The sequence below is a fragment of the Gadus morhua genome, chromosome 4 (assembly GCF_902167405.1).
Source record: "Gadus morhua chromosome 4, gadMor3.0, whole genome shotgun sequence".
Taxonomy (NCBI): Eukaryota; Metazoa; Chordata; class Actinopteri; order Gadiformes; family Gadidae; genus Gadus; species Gadus morhua.
This window is the reverse complement of record NC_044051.1, coordinates 25,667,518-25,690,785: the sequence shown is the minus strand read 5'-3', so window position 1 is coordinate 25,690,785 and position 23,268 is coordinate 25,667,518. Positions and strand designations below refer to the sequence as shown.

Sequence of the window (23,268 nt, the reverse complement as noted above, 5' to 3'; positions counted from 1 at the left end):
GAGAGAGAGAGAGAGAGAGAGAGAGAGAGAGAGAGAGAGAGAGAGAGAGAGAGAGAGAGAGAGAGAGAGAGAGAGAGAGAGAGAGAGAGAGAGAGAGAGAGAGAGAGAGAGAGAGAGAGAGACTGCAGGCTATCTCATATTAATGCATTCAGGCTGATGTTGCTAAAAGCTAAAGCAGAGCCCAGTTGCTAAAAATAAACCAGCAACGACAAAGAAAAGAGTATCTATCTATCTATCTATCTATCTATCTATCTATCTATCTATCTATCTATCTATCTATCTATCTATCTATCTATCTATCTATCTATCTATCTATCTATCTATCTATCGATGGATAGATAGATATTATCTATCCATCCATCCATCATCCATATATATTTATAGATATACAGGGACGGCTGGTATAAATGGGCTAACAGGGCTAAGCCCTCCCTACCTTTTACAATAAAACATATTGTTTTATATTTTGGTAGAACCTAAAGCAGCAACAGCACCAAAAAGTGACAGAAAAACCCAGGATATATGATACATATATCTTGTTTTTTTTCCTGTGAATGGGCCAAATGTTTTCAGTAGTAGCATAAGCTTAGCGTAAGCTTCCATTAAATTTTGATTGACAGGTATCGTGACACGGCCCCTTCATATGCTTCCCCTTTGGGCTAAAGTCGTTCAGCCCAAGCACAGTAGCGTAAGCGGCCATTTCATTGCGATTGGCAGGTGTCGTGACACACCCCCATTTGGGCTATTTTCATTTAGCCCAAGCACAGTAGCGTAAGCTTCCATTGACGTTTGATGACAGGTGCTCTGACACGCCCCCTTCAAATGCTTCCCATTTGGGCTAAATTAGTTTAGCCCAAAGGCTGACCTTGGACTTACAGCTAGCACAGTAGCTACAGTACAGTGACCTTCGACCAATCACAGCACAGTAGCGCAAGTGCAATATGGCGTATGTGTAGTATGTGTTTTTAAACGTATCTATCATAATTTATTTATTAAAATAAATGAATAAACTTTAAATGTATCCATGAAATTTAGTTGTTTCTGTCACACAAATTAATTAAATGCTGACTCATCTATCTAACATTTTATTATTACGCAGTGCATTACGGAACACACTGCTTTTACTGTCAGGACTGCGGTCAGAATATGGCCGGTAGTAGTTAAGCGGGTCAACAACGTTTCGTATAGAAACATTAAAAAAGCATATGTCTAAATAACCCAACATGACATGACAAGTGTGTAGAGAAAGTGGCCCCTCTCCCAGATTCATTTCAGCAACAGGCAGTAACAATAAGGTTCTCTAAGGAATCGGAAATTATCAAATTTAATGTTGCATACAACATTGCCAAAGAGGAATTGGCATTCACCAAATTTAAATCCGAAATTAATCGCATGAAGAAAAATGGATTAAACGTCAACCCGACGTATAGCGAGGAGATGGCATGTGCACAATTCATTGCAGTAATAGGCGACAACTTAAAGCAAAAGACAGCTGCGGACGTCGGAAACGCCACATACATGTCCTTCATGATTGACGGCGACCCAGACGTCTCTACCAAAGAGTGTTGTGATCGTCTACAGCCGCATTTTACGCAAAGGGAGACCGGTCAACATTTTAAGTGTTTTAATAGGCCTACTTTAAGCACAAAAAAAAGTTAGATTTTGCTTAATGGTTAGGTCGAAATGTTCAATTTCAGCTCAGTAAAGCACTTCAAACACCTTATTTTTCTTTTTATTTATAATTGTGCTTCAAATAAAGACACGTATTTCTCTACACCTTATTCTTGTTTAAAAATCATTCACATTATATGAAAGTTATGAACAGAGATATAAAGGTGACCTCATGGCGTCTGGAGCCCTGTGATTATGGATGCACCGATCCGCTTTTTTCACCTCCGATACCGATACCGATATCTGAGGTTTAGTATCGGCCGATACCGATCCGATACCGATATAGAAAAACAGCGCGAAATTATGGCTACAAACTGTAAGTTTCATTGAGGGGAAAGGACTGGGATCATGAGACTTGAATTTTTGGAGGTGCTTTATAAGGTTTGTGGTATTAAAGCTAGAAGGTTTAGTACCACCCCTCAGGACATTTACTTTGCATATGTTGCATGTAGCCGTGGAGCTTGCTGGCTTAGGTAAAGTGAAATAGCTCCAGATAGCAGATCCTTTTGCTCGCTCCATTTTGCAATCACTGTAGGCTCCGCACGGCATGTTGCTTGTTTGTGACGTCACTCACAGCGCACAGCATAGAAACTGAATAGATCAGCCAATAGATAGATAGATACACTTTTATTAATCCCGTGAGAACATTTTCGTGGGAAATTCAATTATCAAAGCAGCAAGGTAGTAGGAATAGGATTCAAGTATGTACATAAACGTTTTTTTTTTTTAAATATGGATCGGCCCATTTGTCACCGATACCCGATCTAGAAATGTCTTCAATATCGGTACCGATACCGATACAAATATCGGATCGGTGCATCCCTGCCTGTGATGTGAAGTATTGATAAATGTAATGCATTCGTTAGCCCACCGACCCAAAATCACCACCAGCCGTCACCGTAGATATATAGTATTATTGATATATAGTATTATCTATATCTATGTATCTATGTATGTATCTATAAATGTGTGTATGTATGGATGTATGTATGGATCCATCCGTCCATCCATCCATCCAAGTTCCTCCCCTGTCCCTCTCACTCTTCCTCCCACCTCTCTGTCTGTTGCTGTCAGTCCCAGACAGACGGACAGACTTTGTTAGGACATCACAGTTTATTTACCAGCAGTGGCTTGTGTCTCGCTGTTTACCCACAGATTCTTTATTATTATTTTTTTGGCACAATTTACCATTATTGGAAGCAGGGGCGTTGTCCTTCTCCTAGCGGAGCTGGGGTCTTCTCTCCTTCCTAGTGGAGCTGGGGTCTGCTCTCCTTCCCCTAGTGGAGCTGGGGTCTGCTCTCCTTCCCCTAGTGGAGCGGGGGTCTGCTCTCCCCCCCTAGTAGAGCGGGGTTCAGGCTGTGTCTGAGTAGAACCCACAGGGAGTGGCTGTGTTCTGGCTACAGCTAGCTTGAGGGTTAGGTTGGTCGCACAAAGGAAAAGCGGCAGAATGTGGAGATACTTGCGGCTACACATTCTGAGATGAGCAGCATGTGAACTAAAGGGGCCCCAAGGAGCCCCCGCATAGGCTGCTGCTGAATCAGTGAACCGATCAATTAACCTAATCAATAATTTACAATTTGAACAATTTAAGAAAAATAATTGACGCATGAACGGACTGATAATAATAAAGTTTTTATCTATGTTTGAATGTAGCACAGGTTTATCCCAGTGTTGAATGCATGAGACCTTTGTGGAACATGAATGGCTGAAACCAGAACCACTACGATACCAATCTCAGCTCCAGAGGTACAACAATGCTAGAGCAGAACTAACCACCGTTTAGACTGCACAGCACCTGACACCAGAGTGGTCCGGTTGATCCAGTAGAGAGAACCTCTCCATGTACATGTGTCTGCAGATCCCAGCCACAGGATTGGTCCAAAATACATTAACCAAAGAAAAGAAAAATACCAGTTCCTTCAGATTACAGCTGGTCTTTGTCGTGTTCTTGAAGAAAGTAGTCTAAACCGGATCGCTTTTAACTCACTTTATTCGTTAAAGTATTTCGGTATGGTAACTATGAAGCAAAAGGGAGGAGCGTGGAGAAAAATATCATAGAGCTACTTCAAGCCCCGGGGCTTAGGCCCGAGGCTCTCAGCGGGTTTGCCTATGATTCTGACCTCATCTGGCTCCTGGCAAGTAGGTGTCAAGTAGGCGTGGCCTGTGTGAAGTAGGCGTGGCCTATGTGACGTCTTAGCTCCGGCTTCCGCGTCCGTCTTAAAGATGCTGCCTTATGTGGCTGCCTTATGTGGCTGTAATAACTACTTCAGCCACTGGCTGAAGTAGTTATTACAGCTTGTATGTTTGATCCTGCTCCCTTGTGGCTGTGTGTTGTAATTACAGCTTATGTGCTTAATTTACGTAGCATCTTCCATCACACTTCAGATGTTAATCTCAGACTTTATATCTCACCAATATCTCTGTGCCCCCTGCAGCTGTTTCCATCATGAGACACAGTGCATCAGCCTTTGGATTTGCTGTAAGTATTATGTCACTGCTATAATGTCACGCTAATATGTAACCATTAGAATGTCACTGTTACGATGTCACCATGATGATCTCACCATGACGATGTCACCATTAGGATGTCCCTGCTAAAATGGCCGCCGTTATGATGTCATGGTATATTTGATTTCAGCACTGACGGTATGCTGTCATGTTGAGATGTCACAGTTATAAAGACACCAATTAGAGGTCGCTGTTAAATGCTACCATTAGGAGGTCACTGTTTTGATGTCACCATTAAAAGTTCACTGTTATGATGTCGCCATTAAGGGGTCACTGTTATGATGTCACCATCAAGAGGTCACTGTTATGATGTCACCATTAAGATGTCACTCAGTACCTTTACATGCACTGTTTAATCAGAAAAAAGCCATAGTTCGACTATGCTCCTCAATCGGACAACTGCAATTGTCCGAGTATACATGGCGGTGAGAGAATCGAATCATTGGCCGAAGCATGTCATACCCTGGTACGATAGGTGGCACTGTAGCCATTTCATCTAGTGGTAATAGAGCCACCGGCTGACCTCTTTACGTCACCAGCATCAACAAACCTGGTCGGCATTCGAGAAAGATGTTTCGGGTCTATGTAATTACTCCGACGCTCCATTGTTCCGACCTCTGAATAACCTGAAAAATTCCCATTGGTCCTAAAGCCCCCTAGTCCGACGTCCCTTTATTTAAAAAAATAAACCCTCTGCTGCTCCAACATCCCATTTTTCCAACCATATAGGCTTTTGTGGATCACCTCCATAAGATCTGGATCAACAATAAAAAGCAAAATTACTTTTCTCTAGCCTAATAACACATTTCAATGTTCTCTGCCATGTGTCTGCCTGGCAGGGAGTCCGGCGGCGGAGCCCTTCCGGCGGGAGTCTGCATGGGGCAACAATCCCTTTCAACTCCATGTCACAGTTCAATCTAGACTTCAGAGAGTCAAAGCCAAAGTTCCTTTCCCCCAATTCGTTCTTAACCGTGGCCGAGATAACCCCCACTACGAGTTTTTACTTGTTGTTGGAGTACCGGAGAGTCAGAGAACCCGACGCAGTCTTTAAGATTCATAATATCAGAGAATATCCCGTCAGTTCGGCCGCAGCGCAATGAATGAATAAAGATCGTAAACACGTTGTAAGAAAAAAACCTTTATTTTGACAGATGTGCCCGAAGTTACTACCACCAACCTACTCTACTTCCAACTAGGGCTGGGCGATATAGACCAAAAGTCATATCTCGATGTCTTCAAGCAGAATATCAATATAAGATAAATATCAATATTTGTTGATGCATTAGCATAGTTGCCGTTGCTGCGCTCCAACTCATCATTTTACATCGGTGGCGCCACTGTGCTCTCATTTCCAGCCTGCCTGCGTCGCTGTGCTCGTTAACCTGCCTTGCTGATGGGGGGGAGGGGGGAGTTACCGTGGAGCTACCGTTATTACTATAGCCTACCTACATACCGTTTGAATTTACCTTCACTATTCCTATCGTTCGTAATTGAATACAGTTCGATGGTTGAATAAGCCGCGGACTAGACACTGCCGACATTGCAATATAGTATATATAATATCACAGCCAAAAGCTGTGTGCGCCTCCGGAATATTATGAATCTTCTTATATATTAATAATGATTATATTATTAATATATCTCCGACGTCTCTGGTTCTTCCACTTCCTCATCAATTTGAAGCACAGAATTGAATCGCGACATGGAGCGACACCCGCCGGAGCTTTCCGGCGAGTGTCCAGGAGCCTGGAATCATTTTGGGACAATTGCTGTACTGCCTTTACCTGAATAAAAAATAATTAATGTCGAGACAGCTTAAGATTTGGGGTCGCTGCACGCATTTTTGAGCACGTTGTGCTGCTGCAAGTGATGGAAGAGGTTTGGTCGTACTCTACCCTTTAGTCGCGACAGATTTCAGCACTCTCTAAAAAAAACCTGATTCTGTCATTCGTCAGACACCTGGTACCCAAAACATTTCCAAACTATGGAGCCATTTGTCTTCTGCTTACATACAAGCTCCTCCGTGCCGCATTTACCGGCGGACTCCATTTTTCACGCCGTGTATGTGTGTGCCGGAGGCAGAGCGGGAGAGAGATAAGCAGAGTTACGAAATAGCAGGCGGCAGTCGCGGTTCGAAGCTGCTGTTATTTGGATAAAATATCCTGTACTTTCAACGCAAATCAAACTATATCGATGTTGACAACAGCGTCTCGTTCCATATCTCGGTTGAAAAAAAAAATATATATTTCAAATATCGATATATCGCCCAGCCCTACTTCCAACTCACGGCCCCAAGAAAAGATCTTGAGCATGCGCAGAACGCATTAATCTCATAATCTTAATCGGACTATGAGAAACCCGATTTGATTCGATTTTAGTCAGACTAAGGTTTATACATCTTAATAATCCAATCAGGGGTATACATCAGACTAACCCAATCATTCGATTTTCTTCAGTGTCATGTAAACGCACTGACTGTTATGATGTCACTGTTACAGTGGAACGATAGACATCAATTTGAAATACTGTAATACTTATTTTTGAAAATACATTATAATATATCCCATTGAATGGATAATATTGGGGTAACACTGTCTATATCTCTAAGAACCCCCCTTTAGTGTGAGGGCCCGACCAGAAGTAGGTCTGGTGGAGGCAGTCAATGATAAAGTGACATAGCGCCGTGTGTGTAGGAGAGAGGGTCAGAGATCAAAGGTTAAAGGTGGTTGTGTTGTTGTGTTGTGTTGTAGTTTGACGCCCTGCTGGACGTGCTGTCCTCCATCATTGTGTTGTGGCGCTACAGCAACGCGGCCGCCGTGCACTCGGCCCACAGAGAGTACATGTGAGTACAGAGAGGACTGCACTGTTCAGTTCACATGTTGACGTCACTGTTTACATACATGTACTATATGTTTTAATCAGACCCCTCCCGAGCCCCACTGAGAGGTCTGATTAAATCCCCAAAATTTGGATTCTCAATATGTGAATACGAAAATGGTGTACGTACTGTGTGTGTATTTGTGTTTGATTGTGTGTGTGTGTTTTTATTTGTGTGTCCTTATGTGTCGATGTGTGTCTGTGTGTGTGTGTGTGTTGGTGTGTTGGTGTGGGTCAGTGTGTGTGCGTGTTTGTCTGTCTGTGTTGGATTACCTGCAATCTCTTCTGTTACGAACTGGTAGGGGTGTGTGGTCTTAATCAGCTCTGGACAACCTCTGCATGGTTTCCAAGGCGATCACACATCAAGTTGAGAGTTTGTGTGTGTGTGTGTGTGTGTGTGTGTGTGTGTGTGTGTGTGTGTGTGTGTGTGTGTGTGTGTGTGTGTGTGTGTGTGTGTGTGTGTGTGTGTGTGTGTGTGTGTGTGTGTGTGTGTGTGTGTGTGTGCCTTTCTCTCCGTTTTGGGTTGCCCTGGTTACCAAGCCTGTGGTACAGCTGGTAATACAGATGGCCTAGTGTGCGCCCTTATTCTCACACAATATTTATGATACTAACACACACAGAGACACACACACACAGAGACACAGACACACACACATGCCACACACACTGTAAAAACGAAAACTTAAAATTGTTGGACTCATTATGATTTCTGAGTAAAATTTATATAAAACATTAAGTATTCATGTCAACTGTGCAATGCAATTTAGTCACAATGCTGAGTTTTGGGTCAAGAGTTGGGCTCACTGTAGTATCTTTGTTAGCAAGACACACAGGTTTAAGTCAGACTCTGTCTGAGGCTGGGCCAACTACGGTGCACATGCGCATTTCGACACTTTGGAAAATACAGGGTTTCCTAACGGAATTTTCAGATGGTAAATATTTTCATCCTGGAAAACAGTGATGCATGCTCATCAATGGATCAGTGTCCAATAGATGAGTAGAAAGTGTGTTTGTGTTTGAGTCTGTGTGTGTTTTGCATGCTGGACCGATGTTGAATGTGAAGTAGTCTTTGGTGTAGCAACGAGCTTACTGTCAGTTTGTATTGTCCCTCGCCACACAGAGCATAATCCTGTGGGGGTCTTCATCTGTGTGTGTGTGTGTGTGTGTGTGTGTGTGTGTGTGTGTGTGTGTGTGTGTGTGTGTGTGTGTGTGTGTGTGTGTGTGTGTGTGTGTGTGTGTGTGTGTGTGTGTGTGTGTGTGTGTGTGTGTCCACAACAGTATCATAAATATTGTGTGAGAATAAGGGCGCACTCACACTAGGCCATCTGTACCGTGCCCAAGTCCGTTTCACACCTGTAACCGTGCTCAAGTCTAGATCGTTTGGCTAGTGTGAGCACGCCAACCATACTCAAGTCCACTTCAATTCCGTGGCCTGAGCACACTTGGGAGAGGTATGCTAATGAGCCGACATGCACACATGCACGGCTACGCAACCTGAGCTGGATATCCATGCAACCCTTTTTTCCCATTAAAAATAGCGTTGCGATAGTGAAGTTGAGTGTTTGATCAAAAATACCCTGTTCGTCGCAGCTCAAGCTTTCTTGGTTCACTGGAGAAGGCCGGGCTGCGCACGGAGTGTAGACCACTTTATAATAATTTGCACACTCCCGAATGTTTTTATTTTCTTATGAACGAAGACACCCGCACGCTAGACTTTTTCACGCTAGACACTACTCCAGAATATCGGACATTTGGAGTATCTTCCGGACGTTATTCCCTAATAATTAAATAATCACAAAGTCCACATTTAAACGACCAACGACACAAACTAAGTTGCTTCAATAAATGCCATTTATTAAATTAGCCTAGGCTAAAAAAACGTTTTTGCCATTCTCGGCAAAAATGGAAAACGGTTAAAAAATAATTAATTCGATAATTGCAATTCTTGCAGGCTACTTTGGCCGCAACTTCATGGCATGGAAGTGCTCCGCTGCTCGCGAAAAGTTGAAGTCTTTCAACAACCCCGGCCCAAGGCTCGATATGCGCATCAACCTCGTCACCTTTACCTCAGCTAGGCGGTTTCTGATAGATGTTTTAATCCTGTTTTGGAGAGAAAAGCCTCGTTCCGCAGGAACACTGGACACAGGGATTGTACTGGCGATTTTGGCCAGCTTTGCCCAGTTGGGAAAGATTTGTGCGTTCACACCAAACGCAACAGGGCGACAAGATCCCATACAAAGCAGTGTTAATTTCGTTAACGAAAAATATGACGAAAAATGTTCGTCAACGACCTTTTTTCCGTGACTAAGACGAGACGTTGACGAGCTAAAAATAGATCTGTGATAATAAAAACGATGACGAAATGTCATTTTGTTTTCGTTGACGAGACGAGACAGGACGAAAATGTTATTGGTGTGCTGTTTGGACATTCAAAATGCACGATATTTTCCAATCAGTACACTCCCGTAAGGTTCTTATGCAACTGTTCACTCCTCCAGTAAATAGGACGGACCTTAGCTACGACTTGGCAACGGGAGGTATGGTCCACTCAGCTATGAGCTAACGTTATGCATTGTACATGATTCGAAATTCTTCCCAGCTTTTATTCCACAGATACTAGGGTCTATAGCATATAACCGCGTTGTCTGATTACAGTTTAATTCATTTTTCACAATTTACCGGCTCTCGTTTTGAAGAAAATCACCGCGCCATTCGTTTCAATGGGAATCGCCACGGTCTATACTTCAACATAAGGTGGACTTTGAAATTCGTCCCTGCCTTTATACCCAAGATACTATCGGGTTTATAGCATATAACCGCGTTTTCTGATTACAGTTTAATGCATTTTTCACAATTTACCAGCTATCGTTTTGAAGGCTGAACAGACAAAAGTAGTAAAGTGTGACGTCACGTTTCGAGAGCAACAGATTTTCGGTTCTACACAACCAAATTAACAAGGGGAAATCCTATGGCACACAAACCTTTTATAGAAAAGGAACAATCTTTTTGCGAATTGATTTGTGAGTTTGCTTTACCAATGATGTAAGTAATATTGAGAATAGATTGTCTTCATATTAAAAAAAAAACTAAACTAAACTAACGTTTACAAACGTTTCCTTTTAATACCCCAGGGGAATACATGAACGCCTCGACATTTTTCGATTGGTAGTGATTTTCACCTCTTGAAATTGATTTATTTTAATTTTGAAAGAAACAACACATGGAAGCAATGGAGAACACCATCTCTCGTTCGGTTGTTTAGAACTGAAAATCCGGTTGCCAGGACAACGTAACGTTTTCACTTTAGTACTCTATTTGAGTGGAACAACTTAGCAGGTGTCCATATAGCCTATATAGGGTTAGCCTAATTGAACTAGTTTAAAAAGAGAAAACATTTTGACTAAAAGTAATGACTAAAAGTTGACTAAAATGTAAGGAATTTTCGTAGACTAAAACTAGACTAAAACTACAAAGGAAAACAATGACTAAAATGTGACTAAATATAGAAAAGCATTTTCGTCAAAAGACTAAGACTAAATCTAAAATAGCTGACAAAATTAACACTGATACAAAGTGAACGTAGAGACGTGTATCGGGCGAATTTTTCGCGAGAGAAAACCTTTTGTTTGAACTTGTCGCCGGTTTTGAACTTGCCACCAGGGAGGCAAACACATTCGTGTTTGCCTCCCTGGTGAGCTCGGCCAGGAACCGCTACTGGTTTTCATATGCTACTGATTAATTCATACATACATGCGAACTTCTTTCTTTTTTTTTCTCAGACATGTGGGCCGTTTACATTTTATTATACCGGCCATGCGTGGGTGCAATCGGCCAATGTCCGGCTATAGCCGGCTAACGTGAACACTGCTCACCACACAATTTCAAACCACTGACTGTGTATGCATGTGTATGTATGCTTGTGCAATTGTTGGTATTGTGGCTGTTATATATCCATGAATCCGATACATTCATGTACAATTGTATTTTTATTCATCCACGTTTGTTGTGTGTACGCTGCTGTGCATTATATCAACTGGAATACACTAATTCATCAACTGACTCAACAACAACATGGTGAGATACTAGTTTATCATGTACAGTGAAGCTTGCTGAGGTGGAACCATGTCGTCACATTTAGGGAACCATTGATAACAATGTTAATCCTATCCCACCCTGGGCCTGAGTTTAGCCACCCTGCCTATTTAAATTGTTGCCGTGGTGCAGTAAACATGTTTTCCATTTGTTCTTTGGATGACTCCGCCTCACAGGTAAACAACCCCAGCATTGTCCTGGTTCTCAGCCAAGGAGGCACTGGCCCGGTTGACCTCTACTCCCCTCGTAAACATGATGTAATGATGACCATCGATTTTTATTTTTTATTATTATTATTTTTTTTTTACTCGCCTTGCTAACTAACAACTTTAGCTGGAGTAAAAAAGAGGAGATTGAATTTTACCGTACAACATGAAAGCACGCTCGCTCAGGCAGCTGCGCGCTCACTTCACCAATGTACACAAGACGCGTTGTTTTAGCATGTTGTGCCTGATTTTCTTTAGGTCCCAGGCCATGTTAATTTGTTATACTGTAGACTCTAACGGTGAGACCATACTGCTCAGCACGCACGTGTTAGTCACTGCTCATGAGCGCAGCACATTGGGAGTTAGTTATTTATTTTACATTTTACATTACACAAATTTTTGACTGTAAATGTATTCTAAAACACTCAAAGGTTCTGCATTAAATTCACATATTCGTCAAAAGTGTTTAAAGTATATTTAAGGTATCAAAAACTAAGTTTTATATGCTTTTTTTTGTTTTGTTTTTAATCGGCATTAGGGCTGGGCGATATGGACAAAATCTTATATCACGATATGAGTAATTTTATATCACGATATGCATGCAAGAATGAGTTCATGTCTGAGTGTAGGCTACAAACGCGACCAACTATTTACAAGTCCAAAAACGCCAACATATTCTTTAATTTGCTGACCACTTGTTTTGTATCCTGACGAAAGCCTCGTATGGACAGTTCCTCTGCGTCTCTCTCGTAGATCACACCATCTTTCAACGTCTTTGTTTAATATGACTGCATCACCTTCTCTCAGCAGCTCGCGTATTTCACTTTCTCTCAAGTTAACTGCTCATGATCATATCACTGCGTTGTCTCTGTGGAGACAGCGCACCAACACCACTACTCAAGCCCACCCCCCCCCCCCCGGAACCGCGGAGCCGTCGCATTTACAACTGAATGAAACCCAATAAACTACCAATGTGTGCAGGAGGGGAGGGTATATCGGGGTTATAGCTCAAGCAGGTTATTTACCTCGTGGAGTGTAAACGCAAAAGGCATGCATAAAACGGCCTATTTGGCAGTGTAAAAACGTCAGTGAGAGAGGGCTGTATCTGAATAGAACGGCTCCAAATAAGCAACAAAGTCAGTAAAGTGTCAACTGTGTTCTCTGTGTTGTTCTACTAAGAAGTGGACGCTTGGTGGTGACGTGATGACGTATGTACAAGAGGCAACCGTACTCAAGCCCAGTTGAGATTGCCTAGTGTGAGCACAGGCCAGTGCACAGCAGGGGGTGGGGGCAATCGTACTTGAGCACGGTACAGGTCTGAAACGGACTTGGGCACGGTACAGATGGCCTAGTGTGAGTGCGCCCTAAGGCTATTGTTCCTTTAGCCCGTCATGTAAGCCTGGAGCGAGAGCTCATAAAGAGTAGAGACTCTTTACAGGGAATTGAGGAGAAAGTCTTTAGCATTAGCTCCACAGGTTGCCTCTGCCAGGGATTCAGGGCTTCCCTGTTGTGCGCTCACTGTGTCAATGAGGCCCCGTCCACACGGAGCCGAAACGGGCAAAAACGATCCGGTTTCGTTTTATGCGGTTCAGGAATATCTCTGTAATGTAAAATGTAAAATAAATAACTAACTCCCAATGTGCTGCGCTCATGAGAAGTGACTAACACGTGCGTGCTGAGCAGTAGGGTCTCACCGTTAGAGTCTACAGTATAACAAATTAACATGGCCTGGGACCTAAAGAAAATCAGGCACAACATGCTCAAACAACGCGTCTTGTGTACATTGGTGAAGTGAGCGCGCAGCTGCCTGAGCGAGCGTGCTTTCATGTTGTACGGTAAAATTCAATCTCCTCTTTTTTACTCCAGCTAAAGTTGTTAGTTAGCAAGGCGAGTAGGAGCGCAATCTGAAGGATACTAAGCGCAATAACATTTCTAAAAAAATAACAAAAATAAATAAAAATCGGTTGTCATTGGCGTCTTTTTGGCAGATGTTGATTATTTTCAAAAAGGCTATAATCGGCCAATTAAATCGGCAGGCCGATGAATCGGTCGGGCCCTAATAAGTACATTTGTCATAAGAAGTTCAACGATATATCGCTGTCAGTGACAGTGATAATGACAGCTGTGTTTTCTGTTTTGTGTTCAATAGTTAATGCGTGCAACATCCATCGTGATTTTGATACAAAGGGATGATAAGTGTGAGTATTTATAGAAAATATTTGCGATCTAGAACGTTCTTAAGCGGGAATCATTTTCATTTGCTCTCCATACCACCAATCTAACCAACCAATCGCGTATAGTCATGCTTTAAACAAAACACATTTTTGAAATCGTCACATACACAAACTAATCGAAATGACAAGGGATATATCTCTTGTCTTTTATCCCTCCATTCCCCACTATTCACGGAGCCTGAGGTGAATCATTTTAAATTAAATAGTCTAGATAGATAGATAGATAGCCTATCTTTATTAATACCAAACGACACAAATCGTCGGGAATTCATTTAGGTGATTCGGCTCACACAGGACCACCCTCGGAGGTGGTTTCAAATCTATACAGACCTATGCGGTTTCGTGTTAGGATTCTTGTGGATGCCTGAAACGCAAACGATGACGTCATTAGCCCCCCAGCAGGGGGGGACGTCAGAGTTGCGTTGAATATTTTATTTATTATTTTATTTGTATATTTTTTGTAGCTTTAAATAAAGCCAAATCAATTAATTTAATTACTACCTGTACATTAAAAAGTATTCCTGCTCAATTTAATAGGTTGAATCTCCTTGTGACTGAATGTTTGTATACAGCGTGCAGGCTGTATGCGCGCAGGCTCCACTTTTTCTGTCGAGGACCAGCGCCTTGAATATTTACTACAGCGTTTCAACAGCTCGATGCGGTATCGCAATGACTCAGTCTTTACGGAGATATTACAGCCTGCACGCTGTATACAAACATTCAGTCACAAGGAGATTCAACCTATTAAATTGAGCAGGAAATACTTTTTAATGTACAGGTAGTAATTAAATTAATTGATTTGGCTTTATTTAAAGCTACAAAAAAAATACAAATAAAATAATAAATAAAATATTCAACGCAACTCTGACGTCCCCCCCTGCTGGGGGGCTAATGACGTCATCGTTTGCGTTTCAGGCATCCACAAGAATCCTAACACGAAACCGCATAGGTCTGTATAGATTTGAAACCACCTCCGAGGGTGGTTTCAGAAATGTGTGATTTCGGGCACCGGATTCGCCGGCTCTGTCTGGACGGTCGGCCGAAACGCACAAGACTTATGCGGTTTCACTAAATAATCGGCTTTGTGTGGACGGGGCCTGAGTATTTGTGTGTGGTTCTGCATGCGTTGGAGTGAAGAGTATACCATGCAAGAGGAAAATTGTGAGAGGCAAGAAGTGGAGAGTTTGCTTCTGTGTGTGTTTGTGTGTGTGTGTGTGTGTGTGTGTGTGTGTGTGTGTGTGTGTGTGTGTGTGTGTGTGTGTGTGTGTGTGTGTGTGTGTGTGTGTGTGTGTGTGTGTGTGTGTGTGTGTGTGCGTGCCTTTCCCTCTGCTGTTGGTTGCCCTGATTAGCTTCGACCAAAGCCTATTGTACAGCAGGTAATACATGGCCACGCACGCACGGACGCACACACACACACACAAGGTTGTGCACAGACAGTGTAGATGCTTGTCTAGGATGAGAGTTAAGATCTCTGTGTAGAACAACTTCATTAGATCATTCTGCCCTAAAATAGCCCCTGCTCTCCTCCAATCAGATCCAACAAGTCAGAGACAGACACACACACACACACACACACACACACACACACACACACACACACACACACACACACACACACACCTCCTCCATAGCAAGATGATTCCGACTATTGGTGGCCCTGAAGATAGGTTTACCCTGGACTGTGAGACACAAAGGCCCTGACCTTTGGCCCCACACATACACTGACTAACATACATACACTTACAAAAAGACACACAAATAAGGGCAATTGCTGTATGTGTGAAACTATTTGATGCTGCCAACCCCTTGCCTGACATCCCAAGACCAATTCACAAATGCCAGTCTGCAACTTCTCAGTTAATTTTCAACTCAGAGCTGCACCATCTTGGTTGCTGATTAAAATGCCTCAACGTGCTCCCATAGGCCCCTCCTCTGGATCACGTCTGTCTGAGCGGGAGGGGGGCCAGATACATGTGCCAGAGCAAATTAGACTGAACTGGTTCCCAGGCTAGGCAAACAGCTAAATCGGATTAAGCCTCATGCCGATTTGTTACTCGAACGGACCGTGACAATTATCCGAACGTACATGGCCTTTAAGAGATCGGATCGCATGGCTGAATCCGCTAATCTAAGTGGCGCTGTAGCCCTTTCAACAAGTGGTGATAGAGCCACTTCCAGTTGACCTCTACATTCCAGCAACAACAAACAGAGGCGGCATTCGAGAAAGATGTTTTCAGTAGACAGCTCTCAGTTCACTTCGGGTCCATGTAATTTCTCTGACGCTACATTGTTCCTACCTCTCGGTCGTCTGCAGACTCCTCCGGCGGCGGAGCAATGGGAGGAGTCCAGCCGGAGCAGTCCGCATACAACCAAGAGGTCAGAACAATGGAGCATTGGAGAAATTACATGGACCCGAAGTGAACTGACAGCTGTCCCGCACACGGCAACAATCCCTTTCTCCTCTATGTAGTGTTTCAATCTTGAATCAGAGTCGAAGCCAAAATTCCTTTCCCCAATTCCTTCTCCACCATGGCCGAGATAACCCCCACTACGAGTCTTTGTTGTGGAAGTACCAGAGAGTCGGAGAACCCGACGCAGTCTTTAAGATTCATAATATCAGAGAATATCCCCGTCAGTTCGGTCGCGGCACAATGAATGAATAAAGATTGTATACACGTCAGAAGGAAAAAACTTGTGCCCGATGTTACTACTTTACAAGCTTGTTGATGACCAACGTTTAGGAAAACATGTTCTTTAAATTCAGCCTTGGGTGAAATCAAAGCGTATTGTCAGTGTGTACTGAATGCATGTTGATGATGATACACTTCTTATAGGGGGTAATGACATGACACCAACTTCCTCCATCTTCTGCGTCACCTTTTTAAATAAATCGCTGTTTCTCGTTTTCCGAAGGCAACAACCACAAACATATAAAGAAATAATTTGAATATTTATATTTATAAAGAAATAAGAATTGTTTATATGTCTTTGGCGACATCAACACGACTACCGTCTCCTTCTACTTTCGGCTCACGTCCCCCGGCCGCAAGATCTCCAGCATGCCCAGCAGGCGAAATCCGATACGAGATACGATGCGTGTTTACATGCAGGTAGAAACCGGACTATGATCGAGTTATCTAGGTGTTCTTATCCGATCTCGCTTGTCCGTTCATATACCGATTTCGGTCCGAAGTAGATCGGGTAAAGGTGTCTACATGCATTTGAAAAGTTGCATTGAGTGTTGTTTGCATCTCGGAAACAGATAATTGTTAGATTAAAGAGATGAGATGTTGAGTGAGTGTGAGTGTGTGTGTAGGCTTGCAGTGAGTAACTGGTTTATGTGATGCTTTTCTGCATGCAGGTAGCGGTGTTTGTCTTAACAATGTGCTAACTCTAAAACCCTTCTGTCGTCTCCCGCCACACAGAGCGTGCGTCATCCTGGGGGTGCTCTTCATCCTGTCCTCGCTTTGCATTATGGGAAAAGCCATCCACGACCTGGCAACCAAACTGCTACCGGAAGTGGTGAGTGACGATGTCGATTATGATGATGACTATGACGACGATGATGACGATGATGACGATGACGATTATGACGAATACGATGAGCACAACGAGGATGATGATGATTATGACGACGATGAGTATGAGTGTTTCCCATAGTCCGGGGGGGGGGGGGGGGGGGGGGGGGGCGGCGCCAGCGCGACGCGGCATCAGCGCACGAGTTTAGTTTTTACCTGAACTTTTGATTCTGTGACATTCAAGGAATGAATTGCAACAGACAACTAAAGCTGGAGGTTTTTATTTCAAGTAAAAATAAACTCAAGACCTACCTGAACCAATATATAAAATAAATAGTAACAATATAGTACTAGGTACAACAAGGCTACTAACTAAAATAATGAATGCAATGCACATATTGTCAGGGAGGGCAGCCGACTGAGGTCTAAGGACATGGAAGGCTCCTACGATTTTTAGATTTCCAAATCACGTTATAAAAAAAAAAAAAAAAAAAAAAAGACTGAATGAATTTGTGGCGCTCGATGTTGATTCTGTGGCACCGCGCCACACAATGGTCTATGTATGGGAAACACAGAGGTCTAGTGGTTAGGTGTGTTTTACTTCCAGTCCAAAGGTTCTGGGGTCTCATTTATAACTGTAGCGTACGCGTGGTTTGTAGGAAAAGGAGAATTGGCGACACAGATGGTGTGGTGGTGAACTGAAGTCAGACAGAAGACTTGTAGAGTGAGAAGAACGATTATGTTTATCATCGGCCTTCATACATTTAATTTCAACCCGTATCATGCATTAAATCTATGTAATCAGAATAATTTAGGTCAACTGCGTTATTTCTCAGTTATAACTCCAGAAACATCTCCTTAGAATATAAATAAAAACAAATTCTCTATAATTAATCCCGTCACGCCATAGGCTACTGTCCACTGACGGCGCGACTGCATGGAATAAAGCATTTGTCCAACATGTCTCAATAACATAATATTTTTATGTGACACTGTAAACACATAATCAAATGTCAATTAAATCCCAAGTGTGGAAAACCAAGCCACACTCCTCATCACAATCGTTGTCCGTTACTCTTGATGCTTTTCATGAAAAATCTGGCATTAAAAAGGGGTTATGTTCAAGAACATTTTACGTGGGTGATTACAAACTGATTATCCAAGGTGTTCTCGGTCAGTCTTATTACCGTAACCCTATTAATACAGAGGTGAGCGCCGTGGTAGTGCTGCACCATATGGCACTTCTGGCGGACCATGCAAATGGCAGGATTCGGAGGGAGAGGGTCTTTAGGGACCATAACGATTTATTGGTACATAAAAATATGTACCTTTATGTTAGACCTTATTTTTTATTCTGGGACTGTGCGCTCCGTGCTACTGACAGAGTTCACTGCTGCAGCAACATGTTGCCACTCACTCTGCTTTTTTTTGTTGGCGATCCCAATCCCGTGCCCGCCGAACAAAACTACTTTTCGGGCCTCCACCTCACCCACAAGTGTCTCCACTTCAACCTCCGTGAAATTTCGCTTTTTTGCTTTTCTCAGTCCTTCTGCAAAAGGGGCGTGTACAGGGCAGAACGTGAAGCTGATTCAGCTGCGCACACTTGTAGGCACTCTGTGATTTATAAAGCAAAGATTGCGTACAGTGTGCGTACGCAGGGTTTTATAAGTCTGAATATTTTTTGGCGCACGCAAAACTTAGCTTTTGGGCGTACGTACACTTTTAGTAACGATCCCACGCACAGTTCTATAAATGAGACCCCTGGCCTCTAAAGTCAGTAGTCCAGTGGTTGAAGCTGCCCCCTGACCCCTACCTGCTCCTTAATGACCCCCCTCACTGAAGGTCTTAAGGTGCGGCCACACTGAACGCGTTACGCGCGTTAAATTACGCCCGTAACGCGCCTAACCTGACGCTTGATCAACGCGCCTAACGCGCCTACGCAGCTAGATGAGCCCGCCCAGCGGAGGTGTTTGCTTCAATATGTTTTATATATTTATTTATATATATTGATACATTTTCAATAATGACCGGCGACGTTCTATAGGCCTACATTATCCCGCTTATTACAAGGCTACTTGCAAAAACGAAAAAATAACTTCACATGGTGTGTCTTTTTACAATTTATTAGTTACCAGCATTCGTAGTGTTGATTAGTAGAGAAAAAGTCTGCCAAAGACGTTGACGTCGCTTAGCAACCGAAGACGCTGGGGTTCACAAGTTACCGGAGTAGCCTACTACCTATGCAAGTAAAGGGAGCGTTCCACGGCATTGAGAAGACCCGTGTAATAAAGGCCTATAATATTTCTGTTTATGGCATAGATTTCTCCTCAGATGAGGCCAATAAAGCAATGAAAAAAAAAAACACAAACGCTCGATCAAAGGCCCGGCCCGAGGATAGTGGTGGAAAATATCGGCCCGACCCGGCCCGGTCATCCGGCCGGATCAGGTCAGGCTCGGGGAGAGAATCTAAACTCTAGTGCATGACATCCTCCGTAGGCGCTCACAGCTGGGTGAGTTTCACCACCTCCTCATCGTTTCAGCACACACTGAAACAATGACTTGTTCCAGTTATATGCTAATTAGCTCCTCCCCTGAATTTCTAAGCCAATAGCTTTGAACTTTTTTAACTCATCATATGCATGGCTAAACACACAGACAACATCAGTCGATTCCAGAGATCTTCTTTCGCAAATCTTTCCTGTTGTAGAGTTTGCTCAAGCTTACCTACTCCACAGGCCTACTTGTTTATGGTGATGGTTTAGTGTATAGTGTGTCTATATACATGTATAGTAGTTTAATGATATCATTTAGTACTTATTTACTTCTAATGGAATTTTAAATTATAGTTTAATGTGGGCATGTACTGTAATTTGCGTTAATTTCAATGAACAGCAATACACTACATCAATCTCCACAATTGAAAATTACAATCCTTCAGGGATTCCAACCAACAGAAGAGCAGACAGACCTCCAAAGCTTTACCTATTGTTTACTATTGGAATCCAACTTCTACGCTCGTTTATTCATTTTACTCAGAACAGGGCCCAGTTTCCCGAAAGCATCGTTAGCCTAAGTCAGGGGTACTCAAGTAGAAATGATGAGGGGCCACAAAAAAATTTTTCAGTGACTCAAGGGGCCGGTCGGTATACGTGTGACTGAGGCCGATATATGCTCTGTTTTAGACGTAACGCGTAAGCACGTAAGATACATAACCCCCCCTTGCGCGGTAAAATATCCCCCCTTACGTTCTTAAGTGCGTCGGCCAAAATTCCTGACTATGCGACTAAAACACTACGGCCCTACGCAGCTCGCAAAGACTGTGATTGGCCAGCTAACCACATCCTTTCAGGAGTCTCACATTTCGGGTTTTACAGCATAATAGCGCCATTTTTAAAAGGCCGTGACAGAAGCGAATGAAGAATTTTGAAGAAGGAGAAGAAGAAAACACAAGAACGAATTATGATAATTATAAATATAAACAAGCCAGCGATTTCCACTTCCACGCCCACAGATTCGTTCGTTGCTCCCCCTACTGTTCTGGCGGAGAATCCCCTTGCAACACGCGCAATCCTTAAGGAACCTTAAAGGAACCGTAAATCAAAACTTGTCTAAAACAAGTCCCTTGTGTAAATTACGTGCTTACGTCTCTGCGTCTAAAACGACCCTAAATCGGCCTTGACTGCTGCTGAGATGGACTGTCTGCCTCGAGTTTGGGAGGGCTGGAGCGGTCTGTGGGCTGGAGTGCAATCTGTTTATCGTTGCAACCCCCAGCCTCGTATTGAGATCGCGGCGCGCGGTTTCAAAATAAGAGCGCCCAGCACGATTTTTTTAATTTTTTTTAATTTTTAAATTTTTTTTATAATTAAAAAAACTTTTCAAAACAGCTCGAGGGCCATTAATAGACACCCCGCGGGCCACAAAAGGCCCGCGGGCCGCTACTCGAGTATGACTGGCCTAAGTGGATCGTGAAGTGCGTCGTACGAGCATCGTTGGTAACGAACGTCGTGAAAAAAACGCTCGTAGCTAACGAGGACTCCAGGCAGGGTAGGCCTACTCGTAGGACGCTAAGAGCATCGTTAGCCTACTATAGCCTCAGTGGCGTCGCCAGCGGACATTCCTAGTTGGATGCGTTTCATTAAAACACATCCAATACCACGGAATGCCCAGCTTGAGCCATTTCGCAACCAAAAACAGTGGTTACCGCCGATATATTTGTCAAAGACTACTGTTAGATTTAAACAGCAAAGATGGAGACATGTTAGAAGTCAACAACAACATAATTTATTGCAGCAATTAAAAATTCCAAAAACACATGCGCAGCCGAAATGTACCGATCAAACGCCACGTCAAGGCATATAATAAAATCGAATGATTCCATTGCTCTTGTGTGGGAGGTCGCTTTCAAGCTGCACTTGCTGTCTCCCTCTGGTTTTAATTCAACCATCGTGGTTAAAATGTTCTCATATTGATCAATGACAGAAGACATCGGCCACTAGACATGCAACATGCTGAGACCAGCAGGTGTCGGAGAATATCTGCAGGCGTTTTTTGTTGCGATTGTTTGCATTAAGCACTGTAGGCGCTTCGGTGAGGCTGTGATGAAGTTCACTATTTATTGGACCCTGTCTAGACAGTAACGAACATCCCTGACCATAGTCAATCGTGTTTGTAGTCTACACTCAGAGTGAACTCATTATTGCATGCGGGTGTCTTCATTCATAAAAAAATGAAAACATTCGGGAGTATGCAATAATACAAATTATTCTAAAGAGTTCAGAGACTCGGTGCACAGCCCCGCCTTCCCCAGTGAACCAAGAAACCCCACGCTGTGACAAACGGGGGATTTGACCCCCTCGGTTTTACACAGGAAACTTGAGATAAGAAGGTGAAATCGCCGGGCGTGCCAAGCTGCGACCGAACCGGCTCGGCAGTGTAAAAAGACCTATAGCCATCGTCGAGATAGGTGGGAGCTGAGCAAACTCAAATATCTGTGGGGGTCTCTGAAAATACAGCAGCATAATATTGTAGCTATTTTCCCTTCCACATGCAGAGTAATATTGACGTTAAGTGGGATAATAGAACGCCGGTCATTATCGGGAAAATAAGCCCAGACAGAGCGAACCGGACACCGACGCGAAACGGAGGTGCTTCGACCTGAAGGGGCTTATTTTCGATAATGAGCGGACTACTTGCCAAACGAAAAAATGCCTTTTTACAATTTATTTGTTACCATTCGTAGTGTTGATCAGCAGAGAAATAGTTAGCCAAAGACGTTGACGTCGCTTAGCAACCGAAGACGCTGGCGCCGTTGTGAATGGCCCATGCAAGTAAACGGAGCGTTCCACGGCGTTGAGAAGAGCCGTGTCATAATAGCCCATATTTACGTCCTATATACGTCCGCCCCCCCCCCCCCCCCCCGTCAACAACTTTAAGAGACCCCCACAGAGATGGAATCATTACTCGAACCCTGCCTATAGCCTACTTCATCCTGCCCAACAATATGGGCAGGATCTAGACCAAGCTCTCGGGTCAGCAATAGCCGCGTGTCAATGCCTAGCCTCTGCGTTTGAATGACAATGAATGAATGGAACGTTGCATTTTTAATGTCTACAAATATTCTAGACTAGAGAGCCAATCAATGAAACCTTATGCGGAATCAGATAAAGTCGGCACTTTGCTGCGCAAAGTATGTTTCAGAAATCAGCACATTAAGATAAATGTAGGCTAGTTGTCACACAAGCCATTTGGGATTTTCGTAATATGGAATTATTTCAAGAGGGGAAATGCCGTGAACAAATGTATGCACATTGCGTTCAGGATTAGGACTGATATGTCGGCCTAGGCCTAATCAATTGTGTTTTAATATCTTTATCTTTCTTTTCGTAGGCTACTCTGTGGTTGGCCTTGATGGGGAGATATTTTAACCCTTTTTAACCCCATTTTCCTGCGACATTCCTGGTCTCCCCCTGCGTCATAACGCGTTTCAGCACCGTGTCAGTGGGTACAATCTTACGAACGTCGTGAGTGCAGCGAATGCGCGTTCATGTTAAGAGGAGTTTCGGGAAACGCTCCAAAGAAATTTACGATGGTTCGCAAGATCCATCGTGAGAATGATCGTGCAAAGATCCATCGTTATCGGGAAACTGGGTCCAGACCAAGCTG

General features: G+C 43.3%; 1 protein-coding gene across 1 annotated transcript in view; it reads left to right on the top strand.

The window, feature by feature from the left end:
* The window catches only part of LOC115542959 (transmembrane protein 163), a 54,898-nt gene that overhangs the window by 16,254 nt on the left and 15,376 nt on the right, over window positions 1-23,268 (top strand). The window contains exons 3-5 of the mRNA XM_030355479.1: window positions 4,107-4,150; window positions 6,930-7,021; window positions 17,014-17,110. Coding sequence (XP_030211339.1) covers window positions 4,107-4,150; window positions 6,930-7,021; window positions 17,014-17,110 — 233 coding nt within the window. The remainder of the gene's footprint in view (window positions 1-4,106; window positions 4,151-6,929; window positions 7,022-17,013; window positions 17,111-23,268) is intronic.